The sequence below is a fragment of the Helobdella robusta genome, assembly GCF_000326865.2.
Source record: "Helobdella robusta unplaced genomic scaffold HELROscaffold_1, whole genome shotgun sequence".
Taxonomy (NCBI): Eukaryota; Metazoa; Annelida; class Clitellata; order Rhynchobdellida; family Glossiphoniidae; genus Helobdella; species Helobdella robusta.
In genome coordinates this window covers 6,739,361-6,763,909 of record NW_008703570.1, presented here as the reverse complement: position 1 = coordinate 6,763,909, position 24,549 = coordinate 6,739,361, and the positions used below count along the sequence as shown (strand labels likewise).

Genomic DNA, 24,549 nt, shown 5'->3' with positions numbered 1-24,549 from the left:
GATGGTATGATGGTGGTGGGAGGATATAAATGATGTTATATCATAACAAAAAAATTAATAATGATAATAAATTGAAGAAGAAGATGACCATGATGATGATGATGATGATGACCATTTCGTTGATGGTGATGATGATGATGACCATTTTGTTGTTGATGATGATGATGAAAAAATATCAATGTGACATGAAGATGATGAAAACAAAATTAACGATGATGTTAATGAGACTCATGCTGATGATGAAGAAGATGATGGTAGTGCTTTGATGATTATCAGTGAATGGGTGACGAAGACGATGATAATGAGGCGTGCATTTATTAGGACGCACGGGCATTTATTATATGAAATGATTAATATGGTGCAAAGCAACAATGAATACTCCTATACAAAAGAATGATGACACGAATACAAAAATTATGATGATGAAGATTATTAACTTTTGAAATAATCGCAGGGATTAACATTGAGCGAGAATGATGTGTGTGGTATTTGATGATGTTTAAGATGATAATGATGATGACGATGTTCATGATGATGATGATGACGTTGCTTATGATGATGATGATGATACTGTTAATGATGATGATGGTGATGGTTGTGGTGCAGAAGCAAAATAGTGTAACAAAACAAAGCTTAAGACGTCTGGCTCTGCTATTGCAAGATATGTCATACGTGAATTTAGGAATATATAGCGCTTGATTCCTTTGAGAACTAATTAGAAGAGAATTAATATTGATGATAATAACGATGGTGACAAAGATCGTGATAGTGATGATAGTATTGATGATAGGTGTTGGTTGATTAAAATTGATGGATTGGATGATGATGCGAGGTGTCTGCCTGTAGGACTGCAAGTACCTCACCCCATCTCAAATTTAATTAATGAGGCTGTGCGATTGAATATTTAATGCTTCCAAGTTGAAAATGGGGATGACGATGGTGGTGACGTTCACATCCAAGTTGATATTGTTCTTGTAGATTATGATAATGATGATGATGATGAGTAGGAAGATGATGATGATGATGAGTAAGAAAAAGAAAAAATATGAGGTTGATGTTATAAGTAAGAAGAAGAAAAAGAAAATGAGGATGATGTTATGAGTAAGAAGAAGAAAAAGATGATGGTGTGATGAGTAGAACGATGATGGAGATGATGAGAAAGAGGGAAAAGAAGAGGAGGAGGGTGATTATAACGATGATTTCTTTTTCAATAGTGATTAGAACGATAATATAATCATAATATGGACGATGAGGATGATGTTGACGCTAATTTTGATGCAAATATTCATTTGTATGATGAAAACAACCATGATGTTAATTATACATAATGATGGCAAAATCATACAATGGATTGTATATAATGTGTGTGCTATCTGCGTTTATATGATCGGATATGTTAGAAGCATGTTATTTCAATCTTTAAAATTTTAGTTTTTTATCGAAATTTAGCAAACATTTTTGTGATTTATTGCATAAATTTTATACTAATGAAGTTAAATTTAAAAATGTAAATTTTATATAATAAAAACATCAGAATTTTTCAAAAAAATAAATACAACGTTGTTTGTTTAATCATAAAATAGTGAGCATTTAAAGGCAACGAATGTATAAGAAACTGAAACTCATTGATGTTGTTGCTGGTTCAAATTTAAATTTAGAAAACAACGAAATGAAAATCCAATCAATCAACTATTTTGATCAGTCGATCAGTCAATCCATCAGCCAATCAATCAATCAGCCAATCAGTCAATCCATCAGCCAATCAATCTATCAATCAGCCAATCCATCAGCCAATCAATCAATCAGCCAATCAGTTAATCCATCAGCCAAACATTAAATCTGTTTGTTTTTGCTATGCGAATAAATCTTACACTTGCTTCTCTAATAAACTTTTCAACTCATTATTGAAATTCATTCATTTTTTGTAATTATAAACAACTCAATTAAATTTTTATTGCCGTGTTCAAAATCGTTTATATTTCTACAATTCACCATCAAACATTCTCCAATGGCTGACTAACAACATCACAACAACACAACCAACAGCTGTCTAGAGAGATCATTGTAGCTCTCTTAGACACACACACACAGAAACACACATACACATGCACATACACACACACGCACATACTTACACAAGTGAATGGGTGAAAGAGAGAAAAACGAAAGAAAAGGAGAGAAAAACAATCAAATTTATTTTATAAAGTTGATCACGAAGGTTTAGCATACATAATTACATTGTTTCACAATTTTTTTTATGAATTTTTCAGATTATATGCTACATTAACTAATTTTATTCACAGAGCTTCAACTTTAAAAATTGTTGTTGGTGGTTATTTTACCCCGCCTACATTTTCAATCTCTTGCTAAATATATATCCTTCTCATTTCTACCACAGGAAATTTCTTAAAATAAAATATGTAGCGAAAATATGAATGCGAAGTTTATTTTTTAATTATCTATATGAAAAGTGTCACTTTAAACGCAGAAAAGTATGAGACAAGTGTGAAGAGTTTTTTTTTATGCGTCTTTGATCACAAAAAGGATTTGATTGACAGCAATAAAATTGCCAAGCGATATTTATTAAACATCCTGCAGATTAAAATGAACATCAAATTTCTATTGTGACTGCTGATAAAAATATCGTTCTTAACAAAAAAAAAGTTGTATGTTTAAAAATTTCACGCAGTTTTAAACTTATTCTACATGCGAGAACTTGATAAAATAATAATACACGTATAATTTTATTTAATTATGACGAGCACTTGTGAAAGGATGTTGAAGTTGGAGCAAATGTTGCGGAAACATTTCACAACAACTATTTATTTTATAAAATTAGAAATGATTGCGTATAAAAGAAAAACAACAAAAAACCAACAATCAACACGAACATCTAATTTTTCCTATAATTATTTTGGAAAAGACATTTTTGTGAGGACGCATCAGATCTTTTGCAAGTATTTTCAATAAGCGGAAGATACCGGGCTTTAGAGGAAACTGTTTGCAATCTAATTTTAATAAAGGTAACGTAGAATTGGAGAGACAGGTTTTCACTGCCAAAAATCAATTTCAACTAACATTGATTAATTGACGATTATTTTGTTTAACTTAATTGCAACACTATCTAAAAAAAACAAATGATATAAACCCAAACTGACACACAAAAATGAAAAAATATATAAAAACTTTATAGCAAATTTTTGAAATTGAAAATATAAAAGAAGAGAAAAAAAATGTTGAAAAATAAATAACTGCTGTTGATAATTTGCTAAGAATTGATACACACAGACCATTGGACGGGCCACCACACTCAAAAACATCCCAAGCGTATCAACCGTCGTAAATTTCTTCTAAAAGGCGGGAAAAATTCTTCATTGGTTCGTTTTTATATTTTTTTTTCTTCGAATCAGCTCAGATCGGTTTTGTTAGTTTTGCGCTCTGTGCTGACTTATCTACATCAACCAGAAGTTGTTTTTGTTTTGTTACACTTTAAAAAAAATGAGCATTGTATTTTATAACAAAAACAATTTAAATTATTCAGTATGTTAAATATATTCGTGAAAATTTTCATAAACAGTGTTCTTTATAATAGACTGTATCGAGACAGTATCGAGATTGTTCGTGATACGTGGAAGTAGGGAGGCCGAGGGTCGGTGTTGGTCAGCGTAGGTTGGCGTTTTAAGAAAGAGTGGTGAGATTTCAATTATATTTTTTCTTTCATTTCATTTATTGTTCCTACTCTACTTGGTGTTCTTCCATTCGTAACTGATGATGAAGTGGTAATGATGATTATAGAGTTATAATTTGGGTAGAGTTGATAGCCTAGCGGTTAGGATGCCTGGTATTACTGTTGAGATGATTAAGTTCAAATCCAAGCACATACCCGTCTATATTACAATGTTTCTGATGGGTTTGTTTGCGTTTGTTGCTCAACTCTTTTTAAAAAAAATTAAAGTGAAAATGGTAAAAATAATAAAAAACAATAGACTACACATAATAGTAGAGAAAGTACATTACTGTGAACACCTAACTCTCTTTCGGATAGACGCGTTTCGCTCCTTATTAGAGTGCTATTACTATCTCGGTAGGCAATATAGCAAATTATGTATTTTTTGGTATTTTACAAAAACACGTTTTAAAAAAATAACCTAAAGACAGCTTATTTTGCAATATTGTTTTAGTGAAAAATTGCACTATGTTGACGTTTGGACTAGGGCTACTGAAGGGTCCCATAAGGGGCGAAACGCTTCTAACCTAGAACGAGTAAGTGTTCACAGTAATGCACCTTTGGTCGTGGTCTGAGATGGTGTACTTAATTTACTTGTTCTGGCCAACCTTCAGTAAAAGGTCAGAAAATCTCACCCTATATATTTATATTGTATATAGTAGTATAATATATATATATATATATATATATATATATATATATATATATATATATATATATATATATATATATGTATGCATATGTATGTGTGAGTAATGTTATTAAAGACAACCATTGAAAACTGAATGTTAAAAAAACGATTATAAAAAAGAAAGGAAAATTTCCTGGAAAAATATTTTATTAAATTCATTTTAGGAAATTCTGATACGTTGACAATTCGTTTGAAACAAAACTTAAACTTTTATATGAACATCATTAAATCTAACGAAATAAATTGAATTAAAAGTTTATAATTTTTTTTTCAATTTTATGTCGTAACATCCACGAATAAAAAATTTTTCCAAGTATTTTCAATCTAATAACTTTCTTATTTGTGAATTTTTGTTCTCATCAGTTCTCCAATGTATTAGCAAGGTAGACAATTACACGCACACATTCACGCATTTTTTCAACACTTTCCATATTAAAAAACTAATAAAATTTAAAAATTTTGAAATTTTTAAAAATTCTGGAAGAAGCATAAAAACAGAAGATATCTGGAATTAAAATTGGCAAGATTCATTTTTATTGACAAACGTAATCCTTACATAAAATTCCCATGAACATGTGGCTGAAATTTTTCCAACTGGAATGTCGCCTGGTTGTTTTCAATCCAATGTTTGCCAATATAACTACAGCAATGAAAGTACCAAGTACTAACCAGCTACTTTTAACTAGATGGTCTTAATATTTTTCAGATAATTATAACATTGAAAATAAAATTAAATGAAAATGTGTAAAAATAAAAATCTTAAAGACCAATAAACTCCATAGTTCTTGTTTATAATTAGATCAGCTATAATTTCAGCTATTACGGCGCATAATTTGTATATAAAAAAAACAATAAGACGCAAATTATAAACAATTCAGCTCATCAGTTCCAATGTCTGTTTATTGAAAATTCATGTAGATAGAAAAAGGCAAAGAGACAAAAATTTAATGAAAATAAGTGATCAACAATGATAATGGGATAAAATGAATTTATTATTACATCAAACCAAACGTGGATTTAACTTCCTATTGGAGATTTTAGAAAAAAGTTTTTGAGGCGAACATCGAGTTTTGAAGTGGGAAGCTGGATTGCGATGGGGAGAAGATTTTTATGCTGCTCTGCTAAATCACTAAATGCATTGAAATTCTAAATGTATTGTGCATATGTGTGTGTGTGTGTGGTGTGCGAGCGTAGTGTGTGTGTGTATGTATGCGCGTGTGCGTTTATAAATGTAAAAGACAGGCACACACGCATGCACACAAGTGTTTATTTATTTCTTGGTATTGACAAATTGCCCACAAATTAGATGTGGCTATTTATAGCAAATAAAATTAAGAGAGTAAATATGGCAGAATAATCTTGAAAATTGCAAAAATAATAAAATAAACGTGAAAATAAAATGCACAGCGTAGGCCATATTTGTGTTCAACACGAACAGCAGGTAAAAAAATCTTCCTAAAGAAGGTCTTTCAGAGGATTTTTAAGATGACCAATGTGGTGGATCACATGATAAAATTATCTTTGTGAAATGGAACAGTTTGTTTCACCTGTTTTACATTTAACATTATTTTTATAAATCAATATTATTATTATATACTTCAAATACACAAAATGCTCACACAATACGGCCCAGGCATTTGAACTAACCGATCACACACACACGCACATGTAAACACACATACACACACGCACATGCTCGCTCTTCGCCACAGCAGTTAAGCACACTCGTCAATAAGTTGTTGATCGTGTTAATGCCAATCCAGTTAACGTTATTTCTCGGCTCAATAATTGAACAGCAAATAAACATTTTTTTATTTCACAACTACTTAAATATCTTATTTATAACATATTTCGTTTTTATTTTGTTACTGCGTTCATTTCACACGAAACTTGGATAAAAAAACCACACCTTGTCTCCATCATTGAAACTTATAATTCTTACCATTGCTGGTTTTTATTCGGTTTCTTACGATCGTCGTTCAAATTCGGTTATTTAGATGAGGAGAATGATTGACGAGGAGAGTGCGTCTGTACAAGCAAACGATGATTTGGATGACATCAAGCAATCTAACTAAAGGATATCTAAAAAAAGGCAACAACGATTTAATGATGACTTAACGATGACGCATGAATGACGTAATGGTGATGTATGCGTGGAGATGGTTTACGCTACGATACGTGAAAGCCCTTCCTATTCCATTTTAATTTTTTGCTTAGCGAACTGATTACCTTCGTTTAATCAAGCGAAACGTACAATTTATTCATTCAAATTCAAAGTCCTCTCCATTTAACTGTAATTTTGCGGATATTAAGATGATTCGAACCAAGTGGTTTTCCGTGAATGCTTAATATCTAAGTCATCTTGACGTCTGATAACAGATTGAAATTGAAATGAATCACATACAGGTGTTGAGGTGGAAGTTAACAAACCATTCAGACATTCCTGTTCAGACAAATTCAGACATACAAACTTATTGCACAGAAACTGATACAAAGTTGAATGCGTTGTTAATTTATTATAATGTGACAATAAAAAATTTTTTTAAGATCCTTTTTACCGTATTTTTCTGAAATTCATTTTATACAGTTTCAAATCAAGTTTCTGTAAGCTTTTTTTTCTATCAGACTTTTACAAATTTTTTAGTTGCCTGCCTAATCATTTGATGTTTTATTTTTAATTATCTAATCTTATTTGGTTCTAAATGAAATAGCAAACGCGCATTTAATAACTTTATTTAATATTTTAATTGTGAATAACTTATGATTTTACCAATTTTTATTTTATTTTTTATCACTTTTTGCTAAAATTTAATTTCACGTTTAGAAAGCCTCATTGAACACTTTAAATAACCAACGCAACGTGCATTTATATCAAGTCGTTCAGCGTTCCTTTTAGTTCTTTCTCATTAAATTTAACATCCAGCTAATAAACATTCCTCACTTGCAAGATGAACAAATTGAAAAAAGGAGATATTTCAAATGCGGCACATGACACAACGTCACATAAACCAGCAACCAACATCAACCAGCAACCAACATCAACCAGCAACCAGCATGAACCAGCAACCAACATCAACCAGCAACCAACGTGAACCAGCAACCAACATAAACCATCAACCAGCAACCAACGTGAACCAGCAACCAACATAAACCATCAACCAGCATGAACCAGCAACCAACATGAACCAGCAACCAACATGAACCAGCAACCGACTTGAACTATCAACCACATTCAACGTTAACACACGGAAAACTCAAACTTCATACGCAAGCACAATTGTTTAAAGGACCAGCATAAAAAGTTGATGAAAAATTGTCTCCATGTTGCCGACATTTATATTTCATTTCTCCGTTCAATCCACGCGAGAAAGCATCTCCATTACCATATAACACTGATTGCTCTGTAATTGCTTTCATCATCATCATCGTCAACATCATCTCTGACTTTGATGGCTCAGGAGAACCACGGTTATGATGAAAATCGTGAACGCAAAAATAATTCTTTTTCATCCAAGAAAGATGTTTCGTTTCACTTTTTCAGTTAACTATGACTCCAAACGTTTTAAAAGCAGCCGCACATTATTTAAATACCTTCATAACTTTCAAATAACCATCAGGAATTCAAAAAACCGTCTGAATGGCAAACCATTCAACTAAAGTCGGTGATTAAACTATTTGATTCTAGCGTCTAGACAGTAATTGCATGCTGGCCTGGTTCAAACGCAAACGACTGCTTGATTTCATTTATATACTTTACTCATAATCAATCATTTATTTTAATTTATGAAAAGTTATTTTAGTAATGCAATGCTACTTTTAGACTTGCATACAATACACGCATATACATTCAGTATTATCTCTTGTTATTAGCTACTATTTTGTTGGAAATACTGTATGTCATTATATTACGCTATTTAATACAATGCACATTTTAACTTGTGGTGGACTAACTTATTCTGGTGTATTCAAATCAGGTCACTTCAACACAACACATTAGAGGGCCACTCTAACCATTGAGCTGCCTGTGAAACAAGCCACCACCTGATGCAGAAAATTAGGATGATACCTATTATACTTCCCTTCGTTATTCTATAACCATTAGTGATAATCAACTTATGGAGACGATCATATACACAAGATCATATATTCTGAAAAAAATTCAAAATTTTGGCTTTTAATTTTTGTTATGAAGGAGCGCGCTATAATTTTTTTACTTTTAACTAAAATGGTTCATGATTTTAAAATGTCATTCATATTAAACAATGCCAAAATTGAATTCTGCTTTCACTTTATTGTAAAGATGTCTCATGACGTATGTTCCACATGTTCCTCAAAATTCCTCTGAAAACTAAGTAGGATTGAATTAATGATAACAATACTACTAGTAATATGTTGCATTCATTTATTATTCTAACATAAAAATATTTAAATGACATATTTTTGTACAGTATTTTCATTTTTTTGAAAAGCAGTAGTTCAAATGATACAAATTAACTTTTTTTAATAACAGCTATTGACGACAAAAAATTCAATCAATTTTAAGCTATTGTGCCTGTCTTTCATTGAATTCAATTTCAAAGCAACACTCGAACAAATATATTTTTCTAACTTATTTCAATAAAAATTCACTCTTCAAAATAGAAACATTAGCATGTAAAACTCGAGTTAAAGAGACACGTTCAAAATTCACTAATAATATCAATCTTTGTTGAAGGTTTATATTCAATTTTCCAGTTTTATGATGTCACAGATTAATGTTTATATAAATACAAAATTAACAAATTAACGCATAAATATAAATAATTTGATACGTATATATAAATATATGAATATATAAATATATAGTTATATATATATATATATAGTTATATATAATATATATATATATTATATAAATATATGCATATGTATAAATATTATTATTATATATATATATATGTATAATGTATATATATAATAAAATTTCATATAATTTTGTACTTCAACATGCTTCAAGTTATTTCAATCAACAAACCATTAATTCTCACATTTATAAATTGTCATTTTTATAATAAAATAACAAACAACAAATTTTTCAGAAATTATTTTATATTCTACACCAACATTTTATATTAAAAATTATGTCATAAACATAAAAAATATATGTAAAAATATGTATGTATATATATAATAAATATATGTTTCTACATAAGCTAGAAAGAGACCATAATTGATGCAATATTTGATAAAATCTACCGAATTTCTAGCTTTTGAAAGTTTACGGTTGAGCTTTCAAAATTTCTAGCAGTAATTTTATAATTATTATTGATTTTACCCATCTTCAGCACTTATATAGGGGTATTTCAAAGTTTCACAATTTTCAGTGTCGGCAAAGTGCTTTAATTCTGCTTTGTCCCGTCCGTTCATTCTATCTTTGTCCGGTTCATTCTCTTTGTTTGTAAAATCTTTCAATAATATTTACCTGGTCGGTAATGATGTTGCTATTCTTTGCTGCTTGTCGTTTTAGCCATTATTAGATGGCTGTGGTTCTTGTAACCGTATATTACACTAGCATTGTTTACTAGCATCTTTCGTCATGAGATCGTTTGATGTATAGTTTCCAGGTGAGCTCTAATGGCTCCTTTTCTTTTGTGCATAGAAACTGTAGAAGTCTCAAAAATACTAAGTGTCTAAGTATTCCTTTTTTGAGGGACTTTGTTACTGTGCCTTCATTTAGTGAATTTGTTTGAATTCTAACTTTTTTGGTCGGTAGAACTCCAGTAGCGTGTCAAACCCTATATAAACCGACACATAAAACACAATCCATAATCAGCACCGACAAATGATTGTCGAACATGAATTTATGTTAGAATGTACATAAATATATAAACAAAAATGCAATAAATGAATAAAAATTTTGTTTAAGAATTTAACAAACTTGATAATGAACTGAAATTTGTCGTACGAAAATTGAAAAACTCAACTGCAAATTGAACAACGCATGCAATGCTGTGATATTTTTAAACAATTGCCTTATATATATATATATATATATATATATATATATATATATATATATATATATATATATATATGGGACATGGAAAATATAACAGCGTGGGAAATTATGTCCTTGAAAGAAAGTTCAGCAGTTAAACGGTTAATAATATTGTGCATAATGTCCGTTATATATGCCCTAGGTTGATAGACGATGGTCAGATTTATAAACAAAATCAAAAATTTTTAAAATATCTATTTTATTTGAAACAAACAAAAATCGGTGATTGTGATAAATTAAAAAATTAAACAAAATTATATTTTTTCACGCACTTGTAACTTGTGTAAACTGAAGAAACATTAATGAAAGAAAAGAACACATCTGCTCCATTTTTGGCAGATAAAAAATGTTTAAAAACATTTTCAACATCAACAAAATATAACAATTAACTTTTTAAATTCAATAAATTAACGAATGAATAAGAAATAACGAAACGAATACTATCTAACCACATAAACAACGCAATGTTATTTGACGAATCTGTTTAATTGGAAAGTGAAAATTGAAATGTGAAAACGTACGGAACTTAGGATATACTGTACTATTAGCGACCAAACTTGGAGAACACTTACGTGGATATGATTCATATACTTGTATTAATTTTTTCACAAATAAAATTTTTGTAATTTTATTTCTAATTATCTAATATTTTTTTGGTTCGTAAAATACTTTTTAGAATTTTCCATTGTCAAATATTTAATTATCATTGAGTAACATTAAAAGGTAGAGTTTAACTCTCTCGAGATAGTTTAATAAACAGAAAGGAACGGAACTGAGAATATAAGAAAATTTCACGTGGATTATTTACGAAAATAACAAAAACAAACGCCATGCACCTCAATCTTGACATGTTTAATGCCACTCGTGGATAACTACATACCTGAAAATAAAATACGAAAATGTATTTAAAAAAGTTAACACAAAAATTAAGATAGCCATAAGTATAAGTACATTAACCATTTAATATGAAAAATTAGCGTAAGTAGATAGGATATAAAAACTACCGTTCAAAACGAATATTAAATTTTCAATCGGCAAACATTCGACAAACAGACCGCGCCATAAAACTTGATTGTGTTTTTACAAGCGTGAAAATTGTTTATTTGCTTGCACTTTGATGCTCCTTCTTTTATCGACCTGAAGAAAAAATTATGAAAGCCAATCTTGCGTTCCTCACGATTTTTTATCGCCACGTTTCCGCGCACCAAACTCACAGAGATTCTAATTCATTTCATTCAAAAACTAGACGATTTATTTTAGAAATTTATAATTTAATAAATTTTGTAAACAAATAAATTAGCCACAGGAATTTCAGCCGTATAATTTTATGTGCCTAATTTTTCCAGTTGCACGGTTTTTGAAATTTCGCCCAGGAAATGGCTAGCTACAACCGTTATCAATTATTTTCAGCTTTCAAATTTTGGCCAAATATAATTTTTATCTCTATAATTCATTTTTTAATTATTTGAAATAAAATGAAATGTTGATCGTGGTATTACTATTTATGACTTTTTCGCGAAACCAAATAAAAAATTTATTTAAATTTTAAAATATATGTTAACCATAAGTATGGTCCATTAATTAATAAGCCATGAATTAATTTTCAAAATCCCCTAAAGCATACCTATAGATTCGAAAATTAATTTCCGTTAATGAATGAATGAAGACCAAAGAAGGAATGAAGAAGAGTCAGATGGGAAGCTTCTGTACGGGAAACAACAGAATACAAATTTATGCGCACCTGACCTCACGAGTTTTTGCACATTAATGCATCATATGCACTAGATAAACATAATTTTTTTAAATATTTGATTACAAACTATACAGAATTTTATGTAGAATTGGAAGAGAAGTCATTTTGACATTGAACTGTTTGTGAGCATTTCAAACGTGGCGCTATTTGATGTGATTATATTTTTGACGACGTTTCTTTCTCGAGTGTATGATCTCTTTTGAAAGTTGTCGTGATGTACAATCTATATCCTATTTTAATAATTTTAGAGTCGTCTTTCAAATTTTTAAATAAAAAACTAAATTGTACATGAATGAACAAACGAACGAACCTCAAACGAATTAATGAATAGTTGAACAGACCAACAAATGGTTGAATTAAAAATTATACATCAGAAGCAAATCACAGGTGCAACCGAACGAAAGGATGTTTTGAGGATCACTCAAATAAATCAATGTAAAGCCCATTTATGTTTTAAGAATTAATTTATCGTTGGTCGTTAAGAAAAATAAAAATGCATAATTGTTTAATAACAGAAAAACATTTTAATCATTTAAAAAATTCATCCATTTTGTTCATGATTATTTCAATAGTTTTACAGTAAAAATTTATTAGGTTGGATGAATTGATTTATAATTAAAAAAAATTACCACAAAAAAAAAATTTAATTCAACCGGAAGCCCAATCAGACGACAACCACTTAGTAATATCAGTTGAAGAATTCGTCAAAAAATGCTAACAAATCAAAATAATTCAAGTTAAATTAATTTCACGGAACAATGAAACTGTTAGATGCTAATAAATACGTGATGAAAAAGATGAGATATTTGAAGAAACAAAAACAGCACAAAGACAACACTACCTCACATAAACAATATCACCAAGTTATTTTTACTGTACCAACAATTGTACATGTATTCGAACGATATATATATATATATATATATTTTGGTCTTTTACCAGCACATATATATATATATACAATACATATACAATATACAATACATATATATATATATATATAATATACATATATAATATATATATATATAATATACATACATATATATATATATAATATACAATATAATATACAATTTTAAATAAAAATGTCTTATACAGATAAAGAACAATGTCTTTATTAGTGGTTTAAAAATAGTTGTTAAAATTGACGTAGCAGAGTTTTTGCAGCATTGTCAGCAGAGAAAATAATTTCATGTTCAAGTAAATAGTTCATAACATCGTATTAAGAAAATTCTTTAAAAACCTTGTCGGGAAATATTTTCCAACTTACCTGCAGTGCAGCAGGCGTGTAGATAGGTAGCGGATGGTATTGTAGATACACACTCCAACACACCACAGTAATTAACAGTTGTTTCAAATGTTTAATTATATTTTCGGCTGTTTTGAAGCACTTGTCTGCAAATGCTTTGCCTTTAATTACTAACAAATTCTTCATCATAATCGGCGTTGAAGCCATTTTGTCGGATATCAGCCACTATTACATTAGTGTCATCGTCGCCGATGTTGGACCTGTTGTCAGGCGTTACATTAAGGACAACATTATCGACATTAACATTAATATTTTTGATGTTATTATTAGCATTAATGTTGTTTTTGTTGTTGTTGTTGTTGATGTTATTTCTATTGATGTTGGTGTTAACAGCATCACTGGGGGCGGTTCTCGAAGTAGCATTCTTCCTGAGCACAAGCATTGGGTTTCTCGGTGTGGACCTGTTACACGTCAGCACACGTTTGAATGCCTTCCTGAACTTGCCTGTTGAGCATCATTTAATTTACAATTTCTGTGATTAATTAATTAATTGAATTAAATTAAGTTAATAATAAATTTGTAAGAAATGTTCATTTCAATTAAGTATATAAAACTCTAGTTTCGCAAAAACATGAGCCGATCGTTGAATTTAAGCGCACAAGCCCGTAAGATTAAAATTTATTTTCAGCTTCGTTGTTTATTAATGTTTTAAAAAAATCCAACAACATTTATTGGGTTAAAAAAGACGGGCAATCTTTTTAAAATGTTCACTTTGGAAACTCGGGAAGAGACATAAATAGATTAAGTGCACGTTTTTTAAGAATATTTTTGTTTTGAAAAAATTGAAAAAAGTTTTAGAATTCACGGAATATTTGAAAAATTTTCAAGTTGACTCAATTTAAAAATAATTAAATAACACGTCTTTGTTCTCTTATGAATTTAATTTTGTTAAAAAACTTTCAAATCGAAGGTATATGTCACGTTTGTAGTTTGTTGTAGCAGTATTTTTACAAAATGAAATTTATTAATTGCGCAAAGAGTTGAAACAATAATTGGAAAAATTCAACAAAAGCGCACTGATCACATTCTTATTTTCATACGAAAATGTATTTCTTACCACTCATGAAGTTGTAGATGAGGGGGTTGACGCAACTGTTGAAGTAGCAGAGCCACTGGGCCACCATTGGAAGTTCAGATCTGTTCAGAATCACAGAACTTCTCATAGCGTATCTGTGCAATGTAAAAAATTGACGAATTATTTTATTGGATATCAGTAGGAATTGTGGTATTTACGTTAACATTCTATGCAATAATGCTCTTTTGGAAATATTTAAAACTATCAAAATTTCAAGATTTGGAAAATTGTAAAACGCGGAGTTATAAACATTAATACCAAATGTCAATTAGTTAACTGTAAGTCAACCTGAGAATATTGTAGACTTGAATTGGCAAGTAGCAAACGAAGAACATGACGACGACGCTGATGAGCATCTTCGCTACTTTTCTTCTCGACATCAGCTGGTTTTTGGAACTGCTGTTCATGCAGTGCGTTCCTATGCTGCGGTGGCTTGCGTCACAGGAAGAATTGTCATTAGCGTTTTTAGCGCAGTTTTTGTTGTTCATTTTGCCGTGGATGTTGTTGTTGGTTGATGTGTTGTGAGTTGATGCTACCGTAGCCGCAAAGTTGGCTGGTTTGAATTGTTGTGAGCGTGATGTTGCATCAATGTTGCTTGTTTCATACGATGTACTAAAATCTGTCGGCAATTTTTAATTTTTTAAATATTAATAAATTCATAACTAACTAATTTTACATAAGAATAAAAACAATTTATATTTGGTTAGCTTGGTTTTTATAAATATTTTACTCAAATTACAATGAAGTTACCATGTCAAAACTACAATCGACTAAATCAATCAAAAATAAGCCTGATTAACAAGTATTCAAACTTATATATCCGCATATGATTGCAATCCCAGAAAACAGACTGGTGAAACAAACGCATCAAGCATATAAACAAAATTCAGAACTTATATAAAGGAGATGAATATATGTAGTGACAATAATTTCCATGAGCTGTTGAAACGTAAAATTACGACACACGAATAATTATGCCATCATCGTGCGTAGGCAACACATAGAGGATAACATTTCTTCGCGATTGAAAGTAAATTGAGAGAAAGATAGAATGGTTTACTACCGGTTAATTAGGCTCTGACACTGAAAAAACAGAAATGAATTGTATTTGCGACCAAATAAAGTCCAATGAACCTCCTTTTTTCTTATTAACATAAAGTTCAATTTACTTTTAGAAACAATATTATTATTTTTAATTACTAATGTTCACATTAAAATCTAAAATTTATTTACTAATTAGAAAATATTTCAACTTATAATTTTTATTAAGTATATAAAGTCCAATTTCAGCGCATCATTAGTGATTTACAGTGCAGTTTATAAAATATGAACAGTAAAAATACACCGTCAAGCTAAATATATGTGTACTGAATTTTGGCATAGTATAAAGACCTTAATACAAACATCCTTGACCTACACCTTTTAAATAGAGTGGAGTTTGGGTACATAGTTAATGTGTTTTAACTACGTTCAACCATGTCTAACTATGTTTTAATGCTTATGTTTGCATTTTAATGTGTTGTGTTGTATGTTTGTAAGCCAAAAGATATTAGTTTAAACTTTTTTACTCCTAAATCTGATGAAAATTAATCTTTCATTCAGCAATGAGCAGTGATGAATGGATGCATCAATCATTTGGCTCATTTTGAATGTTATATACGTTCAATTTTTCAAATTTTTCTAATTAGACTATTTTCAAATTTTAAAAGATTGTTCAAAAAATTAGTTATCCAAGTTAATTTACAGATGGCTCAATTAATCTGATAAAATATTTAACAACCAAAAACCAAGAGAACTTTTCGTAAATTAACAAAAGCTAAAAATTTATTCAGTTTGTTTTCTGATTTTTCAAATAATTTTTTATTTAAATTTTTATTGTTCACATATATGAACAAATTCAAACTATCCACCAAAAAAACAGACGTTATAACTAAAATGAAAATTAAGTCAGAATGCCAAAAACCTTTCCCGGTGGAATGTTCGTTAGGATTGTTCAGTGCATCTTGCTGAGTCAGTTTTGAAGATTTCTTGAAAATGATCTTGTTCAAGTTTGGTTTCCAACTCAGCTTAGGAGAATTCTTTGAAAAACATGACGTTGTTTTGCTGTTGCAGTCTGCACCACCGATAGTGTTTGTAATGTCGTAGTTATCCATCTTGTTGACGTTGTTGGTGGTGATGATGTTGTTATTAATGTTGTGTTCTTGATGAAATGATGACGTCATTATGCTGTTCCTCGTAATTTCCGGCATCCTGTCATTGTAATCGTTCTCATATTTTTCTGACGCACATTTGGACAACAAGCGGCAGCGCTGCTTCGATGATTTCGTCTCCTTCTGCTTCATTTCCAATGAGCACTCAATCCCATCCGTTCCTCTCCACAGGTTCAACGCTATTTTCACGTAGGCAATTCCAATCAAGAACAATGGCAGAAGAAATAAAAAAATGAGGATGATGGTTTGAAAGATGGCACGCAGTCTTTCACTTATAATCGAAGCACAGGCCATGAACAAATGGGTTTCTAGTTTTGTTGTTCTGAAAGTGTCAACCGTAATGTATTCTGGCATAGCCACAATTATAGAGACAATCCAGATGAGAAGAATGAACAGTTTCGTTCGTTTGATGGTTGCCTGGAACTTCAGTGGATGGCAAATGGCGTAATATCTTTCCACGGCGATGGCGCTCAGTGTTAAGACTGATACTGAGATTGACATGAGCTGTGTAATGGAAAAAGTTTTGTGTTGGGCGTTAAAGACGTAATGCTGAAATGTTGAACGTTTTGTGCATTATATCTTAATCTTAATAATATATGTTTGTGTGACGTTTAACTGTAAAATTGTTCAGTGAGATCAAAAGAAGTTTTCATTCGATTTTGTGCATTGCTAAAAAAGATTAAAAAAAATCAACATAAAAATAAATTAATACTTAAAGATTCGAAACCAATTTTATAAAATTCATTTTCAGAATTTCGTTTGAAAAAGTTTTGCTGTTAATAAATAATAAAATCTGAATAAAGATCCGATATATTATTCATAATACTATATTTTTAGATTTAAATTTTATATTTTTGATATATTATATAATTCCCTATGTATTATTTAAAATTTAAAATGGAAAGTTGAAGAAAACAAATGGCCGCTCAATGTTACGGAGTAAGTAAGCCTTGTTGGAACAAACCGGATGTCCGCCCGCGCCACTATTCGATTTTTTTTTCGAATTTTCTCCAGAAAATAAATTTTATTTTTGTTGTTTTTATCTTAAATTTATTTATTTTTAAAATGATTGTGAAAAAACATTTCAGATTAAAGTTTTAAAATCTGATCAGCAAGTTTTTCAAATATTAAAATTATTTAAATTTATTAACCGCTAGAACAATTTTTTAAATTGTTTTCTATCACTGTTTTTACGATAGCGATAAACGAGCAATCTGATGTAGAAACGAGGCGATGATAAATTGATGTGTCCTGTTGGTTGAGCGACGGTTCAGTTGCAAGTTGCATGCAGAGGCAGGCATGTCCGCTACGTTCTTTCGCTGGCTTTCATTAATTTCATTCATGTTCGTCATCATCAATTTGTTTTTTATATGTATTTTAATTACACATTCCCGCAGAGATTTTATTCTTACACACTTTCGACACATTTTTTAGGAAAAATCAAATTTTCAATTCAACTGACTGAAGCGAAAAACGAACCAAACTGAAAAATAATTTCATTTCATATAAAAAAAAATTAAAAATTTTGTACGGGAACATTGAAATTGAATCAAATTCTTTATTGACTATATGTGTTATCACGTGCAAAAATTTCAACCATTAGTTTAAAAAAGATATGAAAATCCATCCAGCCTTTGCCACAAATGAATTGAAAGGAAACAACGCAGCCTGCCGACGATGCATTTGTTTAACGATGCAGCTCGCAAGCGGACAGAAACAAAAACATTTGATGGAGGCCCCCGTCTAATAATTCACTGCAATATTCATGAATGCCTCTCAACAGAACTCCCGCAAATAGTACATTGTCAAAAGCACGAATTAATGAATGAAAATAAACGTCAGCATGCTACGTGTAACACAATAGCATTGAAACAGCGTTGTCTAGATCAGCCGCCGCGACTGCAGTGTGCTACAACAACGTAATTTATAATCATTTATTTCTCAAATTGAAATGGATATGGAAATAATGAAATCAAAACTTTAAATTAACAATTTCCAGCTCAGGTTTCGAAATTTCGCTTTTCCTAGGCTTTCGCTCGTTGTTAAGTTAAGATTCCCTTTTTAAACAACAACTTCGTGATTTTAGCATTCGTTTAAAATGGTGATTTTCCCTAAAAGCATCTATGATATTTTGGCGAGCAAGAGTTGCTCCAGCATACAAAGCACAGCGTTTTTTTTAACGAATGACTTTGTGTCTCACGCGCTTCTTCTCAACAACAAAAGTTGAAAGAGTTGCGATATGTGATTTATGTCCTTAGAAGTGATATCATCTTTCCATGAATTGTTTTCGCCAACTACGTGTTGTAGTTTACGGTTGGTGGCATCTTCAGCGGTTGCTGTTTTGTAGTTGCTTACTAATAAATTGGTAATTTTTTTCACCTGTGGTCATTTATTGAAGGTAAATGCGTGAAAGCCTCTCTTCACAAAGGCTTTTATTATGCCTCGTTTGTATTGTTCAGTGCAATTATTTTTCCATTTTAGACACCTACCTTTGTTTGTTAACGTAAATTGAAGTTTTGAAACAACTCAATTATAGGCGCGTATGCACCCCGGATCCGGATTCGAATCCCTACGAAACCATCACTCGGATATGAATCTGGGTGCAAAAAATATATTTATTTAAGCACTCTCAAAAGTAATCCAGACGAGAAGGCTTTCAATTTTGAATAGGAACTTAAAAATTTCATACCGATATCTGTAATAATTATGACGCCCATTAGTACGGAGCTGCTTTTTGATTCTTCGATTTGGGAAGCCCATTCCTAATATTAGGTGCTCATATGGCCAACTGAATATTTGTGTCTAGAAAACGATTAGTAGTTTGATATTTAACAGCTGTAAACAGAATGTTGGGTTAATTATTTCATTATGTTTTTTTCATTCATTTCATTATTTTTTTTATTCCTGTTAATAAAACTCTGCTATCAACTTTTCATTTCTATGCAGTTACAAAGTACGCCAGGTCGGTTAGTTTTTTTATTAAAATTTATCCTAGCTATTTTTCTAATTCTGAACACTACTTTTGAAAAATTTGATTTTTTTGTATTTAATTAATTAATTTATTGTATGTATGTATGCACTTTCAAGAGAGTGTTATGTAATTTCAAAAATTGGAAAGTTAATTGCAAGAAATTTTAATATACGAACCTGCAAAGTGACAAGCATCTTGCACATGGTTTCTCCGAAGTACCACGTTTTAGTGAGGTTTGTGATCACAGAGGGCACCAGACAGACAAGAATGACCAAAAAATCAGCCAGAGCCAAGTTGACGATGAACAAGTTGGTGACTGTCCTCATCCACTTCTCAGTGCACACGACGATGCAGACAAGGAGATTTCCTGGTGTCCACATCATTTCCATGTAAGTTACGACAGATTCAATTTTAAACATGCAAGTGTACGATGGTACTAAATATGATAACAGATGTAAGTGCAGAGCTCTATGCAAATAAAATTTGTGTATCCTTCCATTCAACCTCATTGATGTCTGTGCGTGTGCTTGTGTGAGGGGGTTTTTTCGTTTAATATAATATACCCGTGTACAATTATTTGAACAATCTATGGACTTTCTTTGGCACCAGCTGTTCAAACAAAACATCCCTCCCGGCACCGGAATATGTCCATGTTAATGCAATAAGTGTGAATGATTGTTCGACAGAATGTGTTACGTTTCGTAGATTTGATGGTTTTGTCAACATTAAGTAGTATCTTTGAACAAATAACTTACATCTGCTGTCCATTAACTGACCTGTTATGCCGACGATGAAGACGACGACGTAGAGAGCCACAAAAACCCATTCTAAAGCGTTAGGAGCCAAAACTTCTGAGAGAAAGTCTAAGTAGTCCTCTGGTTTGCAATGCAGTCAATTAGAAAGTTAACAATTTTCAATTGAATAGAGTCGGCTAAATTGAACAATATTTTTTGAAGCAAAAGCGAGAGGAGTTTTAACGGTATTATATTGACATTTACATTATTAAGTGTTACACAATTAACATAGTTATTAATTATAATCTACTCACATTAAATATAATTGTGTCCGCAATCTAAGAAATGGCCAGCCCATATCAATAGCAGCTCAAATAATAATAAACATTTGCACTTTGTCATGACAGCATGGAATTAGCATAGTAGGTGCTTATTATATTTCTGCGTTGAACTCCGGGAAACTATTTAGCAATGCTTATTATTTATTGCCCTGGACAATATTATTTTTTTAATATGACTAGCTTCAAGCTCGTTCAACTGCTCGTTGTGTATCAGATACTGCCAACATCTATTTGCGCCTAGAAGCACATTCATCACACCTACAGAATCATTGCTACCTACCTACCTACCTACCTGCCCCCCTCTGCAAACCCTCCTTGTTTTGGTTGTTAGGCATAAGTGTTCATTTGTTTGCTACGCTACTTAAAAGCTATCCAATGTCTTTTTTTTACTTAAAAATTTAGTTTTTGTTTATACCATTGCAAACCTGTTGCAAACAAAAAAAGTTTATTACAATTATTTTAACAATCGATAATTTTAAATTTTAAAAATTTAACGAGACCAAAATAATCAGACTGAATCGATGAGCAACGTGGAAATTTTATAATGTTTACTAAAATAAATAAAATTGGTTTTTGCTACTCGAATTTATTTTGTATGAAATTTCAATAATTATTTTTTGAATATTTTTAAAATTTAATATATCCAATAAAAAAAACTATTTAGGCCAAATTAAAAACAACAAACCCGAGTTCTCAAAGCATTCTATCGAATCCTGTCCCGATATGCAAAATGGTTTTAAAGTTTTGTTGATGTTGTTGTCATCGTAAAAGTTGTTGGCGGTGCCGTTGTTGTTGTTGCTGCCGTTGATGTTGTTGCTGCTGTGAATGAGATCAACAGCCGTGTAGTCGTTGTAAATGTTGTTGGCATGTTTCTCGGCGTTGTAGACATCATCAGCGAGGAACCGCAAAGTCTTATCAGTGGTACCCATGGTATCCATATTCACGCTCTTTGTCGTCAAAAACTTTTTGTGTTTTGTACTTTACTTCTATTCTATTGAAATATTTTTTATTCAAATGATTTGCAGAGCGTGAGTTAAACTTTCAGCCAAAAAATCATTAAGAGTCAGTAAATATCGGCATCCTTCGATTACTTATTCAGATTGTCATGACCTTTAACCTCTGGCTCCTTCCTACCCAGGGAATAGTCATTTTGAAAGGTTATTCATAGAAATTTGACCAATTTGACATAAATTCTGGATAATATTTTTACACTTTTGTTAAAAAATTTCATAAATCAGTCGTAGTAAAATTATATTTGAAAATAAAAAATTGAAAACTGAATGCATAAATTTAATTATCTGCCAATTCAACGTATTTGTCGGGTATCATCAGAAATAAATAGCTCAATGATAAAAATATGTAAGATCAATCATCTTGAAATGTAAAAATATGTTATATAAAATAATTTGATATAATATAATATGATATAATTTATAGTCATTTATGTATATATGTATAAACAAATTGAATACATCTATACAGACATGGTTTAAAAATTAAACCAGATCAAAAATCAAAAATTAAACCAGAAGCTTATCAAAACTGAAAATGCAGTGATATTTCTTAACAACTGTATCTGCGACAGCCTCAACCCTAATTTTAAATACGTATATATATGTGTGTGTGAGTGTGTGCTGTGTGAATTTGTGCTGTGTGAATGTGTGTGTTGTGTGTGTGTGTGTGGGTGGGTGGGTGTGTGCAGATGTTTGCGTTTGCTTATATGCCTGATGGTAATTGAGGGACTTAGACTCTCTCCCTCTTCCAGATGAATTCCCTGAATGATGAGTATGGAACGCTTAGTGACATTGTGATGCATGTGAGCCATTCTTTACCTGGCGACGTGACGCCAAAAAGCAGCAGCAGAAGCAGCAATTACTACTCCGCGACTACATACAGAACGCAATAATGCAGTCACCGTTAATTTTGTTTCGTATGATTTGTTTCTCTGTTATATCATTGTTTCATTGTTTGTTGTTCTTTTTGTTTTTTGTGATATTGTTATTTTTCCTTTTTTTTACCATTTTTCATTTTCGTTCTAACTTTCTTTATATTTTCATAAATCATTTTTATTGAATTTTTATAAGGTTAATTAATTTTTTAAAACATTTATCTTATTCCTCTTTCTATATATTTTCTTTCTTTTTTTTTCTTTTTATTTTCATCACGTGAAAATTCACACAAAGAACGTTGAAAGACCTTGGCTCAATGACCATCATGATAAAGACCAGATACATCGATAGTACAACAACAACAAACATGTCGTTATTATAATTATGAGTTATGAAGTTGTGAATGGTACGTCCGTGTACTAGCGTGCATCTGAAGACGAGGATGGTGATAATGAATATTACATCATAATGAGATACACAATAGTTATCGTCAGCCTAAAAAAGAAGATAGAAAATTTCATGCGGTTTTCTATTGAGAAGTTGATAAATGGCTCTTCCAGAGCATTATCGATCATTCATTCGCAATAAACAAAGCGCTTAATAAATGAGGGAATGAATGGGTTTGCAACAATGCAAGTCGAAAAAAAGAGATACACCCAGCATATCAGAAGAGTATAAAAATCAAATGAGAAATAATTTAAAGCGGTAAGAGAAAACTAATTATATGGAACAAATAAGACACCACACGTAAATGAAAACATCAATCAATCAAGAATATGAAACTTAGATTATCTTTTAATACAAAAATAAATTTCTGGAAAAAATAATGAATAATATTTTTCATAATTTAAAAAAAAATGATTTAATATGATTTGAACTTTGATAATATGATAAATATTAAAAACAATGTTAATATATCTGCAGAACAACTCACCTAGGAATTGGCAAACTGTTCATAGTTGGAAAAGTTATAAAATAACATCAATGAAATTGTAGCATCGTGAAAACTGTTACTATTTGAGTAATTTTGCACAACCAAAATTTGAACAGGAATAAGTGCACGTTTCAAACGAACAAATAATGGGACTAATTCAAAATAAACAAATTCACATTATTTAAACATTTCAATGAAAAATACTTCTACATAATATTGTTAAGGTTTGAATATGTTTTCACATCCGTTTGAACTTGTTTTCAATGACATATCTTTGATATTCAATTCAATTCAATTTCAATTCAATTCGTTTATTTTCTCAAAAGAGGGGTAAACTAAAAAAGCAACCAAATGCTTGTAAGAAAGTCACCCTATCCAAATAAAATCAACATTGATCAACAAAAATCAAAAATTAAAATAGTTCGACAAAAATCAAGGATTAAACTAGATCGAAATAAATCAAAAGTTATTGAACTGCAGATTCTATTCTATTAATCTTATGAAACAGAGATATAGTTCAAAATGAGTACATAAAATTAAAGTTTTGAATTTAGGATTCTATAGCATTTCAATAAATTAAATGATATGAAACCAAATATAGTTCAAAAGTAAGAGTACATACATATATACATACCTACATACGCACATACATACATACATACATGCATACATCCATACATTCATACATACATACATACATACATACATACATACATACATACATTCGTTTGTTCACATTCAAGGCCGGCTGGATTGTTTTAATTTCCTGATTATTTTTGCTAAATTCATAGATTTTAAATTGTTTTTATAGATGATTTTTGGGGTCATCGGCTGTAATTTTGTCCCGGGTTTGTTTTCCGTCATTTTTTATCGTT

General features: G+C 30.7%; 3 protein-coding genes across 3 annotated transcripts in view; 1 reads left to right on the top strand and 2 right to left on the bottom strand.

Moving 5' to 3' along the window:
- Nucleotides 1-13,623: 13,623 nt before the first annotated feature.
- HELRODRAFT_159107 (hypothetical protein) lies at nt 13,624-17,306 on the bottom strand (the record flags this gene model as incomplete). Its single annotated transcript, XM_009011020.1, has 4 exons — nt 13,624-13,964; nt 14,578-14,690; nt 14,884-15,214; nt 16,559-17,306. 4 exons carry the CDS (start codon nt 17,304-17,306, stop codon nt 13,624-13,626), a joined length of 1,533 nt encoding a protein of 510 aa, XP_009009268.1.
- HELRODRAFT_144094 (hypothetical protein) lies at nt 17,133-20,628 on the bottom strand (the record flags this gene model as incomplete). Its single annotated transcript, XM_009011019.1, has 3 exons — nt 17,133-17,309; nt 19,953-20,143; nt 20,553-20,628. Coding segments are annotated over 3 exons (444 nt in total), but the record flags the coding sequence as incomplete, so codon positions are not given.
- A 2,728-nt stretch (nt 20,629-23,356) lies between these two features.
- Nucleotides 23,357-24,549, top strand: part of HELRODRAFT_159105 (hypothetical protein) — a gene marked incomplete at both ends in the record, with an annotated part of 4,789 nt that continues 3,596 nt past the window's right edge. Inside the window, 3 exons of the mRNA XM_009011018.1 lie at nt 23,357-23,445; nt 23,665-23,707; nt 24,486-24,522. Coding sequence (XP_009009266.1) covers nt 23,357-23,445; nt 23,665-23,707; nt 24,486-24,522 — 169 coding nt within the window. The remainder of the gene's footprint in view (nt 23,446-23,664; nt 23,708-24,485; nt 24,523-24,549) is intronic.